Source organism: Micromys minutus, assembly GCF_963924665.1.
Source record: "Micromys minutus genome assembly, chromosome: 19".
In the NCBI taxonomy this organism is placed as follows: Eukaryota; Metazoa; Chordata; class Mammalia; order Rodentia; family Muridae; genus Micromys; species Micromys minutus.
This window is the reverse complement of record NC_137954.1, coordinates 42,027,234-42,030,413: the sequence shown is the minus strand read 5'-3', so window position 1 is coordinate 42,030,413 and position 3,180 is coordinate 42,027,234. Positions and strand designations below refer to the sequence as shown.

The window sequence follows — 3,180 nt, the reverse complement described above, 5'->3', positions numbered from 1 at the left end:
AAAACATTCAATAGAAAAAAGACGGCATCTAAAACAAATGGTGTTGGTTCAACTGGCAGTCAACATGCAGAAGAATGCATATCGATCCTTTCTTATCTCCTTGTACAAACAAACCTCAAGTCCAAGTAGATTAAAGACCTCTGCATAAAACCAGGTATATTGTAACTAATAGAGGACAAAGTGGGGAAGAGCTTAGAACACATAGGCACAGGGGAATTTTTCCTGGACAAAACACCAATGGCTTATGCTCTAAGACCTAGAATTGACAAATGGGATCTAGTGAAGTTGCAGTTTCTGTAAGATAAAGGACACTGTCAAGAAAACAAACAGCAACCAACAAATTGGGAAAGGATCTTAACCAATCCTACATCTGATAGAGGAGTGATATAAATATATACAAAGAACTCAAGAAATTAGACTCCAAAGAATCAAACAATCCTATTTTAAAATAAGGTTACAGAGCTAAACAAAGAATTCTCAACAAGAAATACTGAATGGCTCAGAGGCACCTAAAAAATGTTCAACAGTCCTAGTCATCATTCCTCACACCATTCAGAATAGCTAAGATCAGAAACCCAGGTGATAGCAGATGCTGGAGAGGATGTGGAGAAAGAGGAACACTCCTCTATTATTGGTGAGATTGCAAGCTGGTACAACCACTCTGGAAATCAGTCTGGCAGTTCCTCAAATTTTGCACATAGTACTACCTGAAGATCCAGCTATGCCACTCCTGGGAATATACCCAAAAGACGCTCCAACACAGATCAAAGACACATGCTCCACCATGGTCATAGCAGTTTTATTTATAATAGCCTTAAGCTGGAAAGAGCCCAGCTGTCTTTCAACAGAGGAATGGATACAGAAATCGTGCTGCATTTACACAATGGAGTACCACTCAGCTAAAGGAAACAATGAGTTTATGAAATTCCTAGGCAAATGGAGGGAACAAGAAACTATCATCCTGAGTGAGGGAACCCAGTCACGAAAGAACACACATGGTATGAACTCATTTATAAGTGGATACTAGCCAAAACAGTTTGTAATACCCCCAAGAAACAATTCACAGACCTTATGAAGCTCAAAAAGAAGGTAGGCCAGAATGTGGATGCCTTAGTCCTACTCCCATCGCTCATCGCGGACACCAGCAGACCCACCGACTTTAGGACCATGGCCAACCTCGAGCATACCTTCATTGCCATGAAGCCAGATGGCGTGCAGCGCCGCCTGGTGGGAGATATCAAGCGATTCGACCAGAAAGGGTTCCGCCTGGTGGCCATGAAGTTCCTTCGGGTTTCTGAAGAACACCTGAAACAGCATTACATTGACCTGAAAGACCGTCCTTTCTTCCCAGGGCTAGTGAAGTACATGAACTCAGGGTCTGTGGAGGCCATGGTCTGGGAGGGGCGCAATGTGGTGAAAACTGGCCCAGTGATGCTGGAGGAGACGAATCCAGCTGAGTTGAAACCAGGCACCATTCGTGGGGATTTCTGCATTCAAGTTGGCAGGAACATTATTCATGGCAGTGATTCAGTGAAGAGTGCTGAGAAAGAGATCGGTCTATGGTTTAAGCCGGAAGAACTGATTGACTATAAGTCTTGTGCTCACGACTGGTCGTACGAGTAGACGTGGAGAAACCAGAGTCCTTTTCGGCACTACTGATGGGATTCCTGGACACATCCCACTGCCTGGATGGATCATCTTTTCTAAAACAATAAAGACTGTGGAACTGGGGGGGGGGAGAATATAGAACAAAGCACTTGTGGGAGGAAATAAGGGGGAAAACAGAGAAGTAGGGATTGAAGAAAAGATCATTCAGAGACTGCCTCACGTGGGGATCCACCCTATATGCAGCCAACAAACCCAAGCACTATTGCTGATGCCGAGACGTGCTTACTGGCAGGAACCTGATATGACGCCTCCTCAGAGGCTCTGCCAGTGTCATGCAGATACAGCTGAGGATGCTTGCAGCTAACCATGGGACTGAACACCTACAGAAAGGACTGAAAGAGCTGAAAGGATCTGCAATCCCATGGGAAGAACAACATTATTAACCAACCAAACCTTCCAGAACTTTCTGGGGCTAAAACACCAACCAATGAGCACACCAGAGAGACCTATGTCTCCAGCTGCATATGTAGCAGAGGATGGCATTGTCTGGAATCAAAGGGAGAAGAGGCCTTTTGTCCAGTGAAGGTGTGTTTCCCCAGTGTAGGGGAATTCCTAGGCACTGATGTGGAGAGGGTGTTGGGAAAGAGAGCACCTTTATGCAAACAAGTGTAGGTCGAGGGCAGATGGGAGTAGGGGATAAAAATACTGTATTTAGTATTGAATTCTAAATACAGAGAATATCTAATAAAAAAACAAAAAAAGGAGAAGAAAAAATTAGGCTGCTTCTTATATTGACTCTTAAGTTTTATATATATACATATACATACATACATACACACACACACACACACACACACACACACACACACATATAATTTTGCATAGTAAACTTCTGTCAGATGTATAGCTGGCAAAGATTTTTTCCCATTCTGCCGGCATCCTCTTTACTCAGCTGATTGTTTCCTTTGCTATAGAGAATAACATAATTTTATGGGTGCCCAATATCAGTTGTTAGCCTCGATTCCTTATCAAATGGTGTCCTGTTCAGAGACTCCTTTTCTGCACCTACACCATATAGAGTAACATTACTGTATCCTTCTGGCAATTTCAGTGTTTCAAGTTTCACACTCAAGCATTTTACTCATGTGGAGTTAGCTTTTGGCAAAGGTAATAGATTTTAGTCTAATTTCATTCTTCTGCTTGTGAACATCTAGTTTTCTCAGCTCTATTTGTTGAAGATTATCTTCTCTGTAATGTATGTGGTTAGCATTTTTATAAAATATTAAATGGCTATGCTTTGTGTACTAATGCTTGTAACTTTAATTTTTCAAATGCTATTTTTAATAATGATTCTTAAATGCCTTAACCTCCCTGTAGTCCAGCCCCCACCAGAGGTAGTGGGAAACAAAGTCATGGGGAAGTGGACCAGTTTAGAAAGGTTCTTTGGAACAACTCCCATCTGTGTTGTCTGGAAATTGGCAGTTCATTTCTCAGACTAGCAGGCAGCGGCAGCTCAATAAACTTGCAAACACTTTATGGATACACCAGCAGTCCAGTTTGTAGAATCAGGGT

General features: G+C 42.5%; 1 protein-coding gene across 1 annotated transcript; it reads left to right on the top strand.

The window, feature by feature from the left end:
• The first annotated feature begins 1,125 nt into the window (after nt 1-1,125).
• On the top strand, nt 1,126-1,683 carry LOC308433046 (nucleoside diphosphate kinase B-like). Its single transcript, XM_080932908.1, has one exon. It carries the CDS (start codon nt 1,168-1,170, stop codon nt 1,621-1,623), a length of 456 nt encoding a protein of 151 aa, XP_080789034.1. The 5' UTR covers nt 1,126-1,167; the 3' UTR covers nt 1,624-1,683.
• The last annotated feature ends 1,497 nt before the right edge of the window (nt 1,684-3,180 follow it).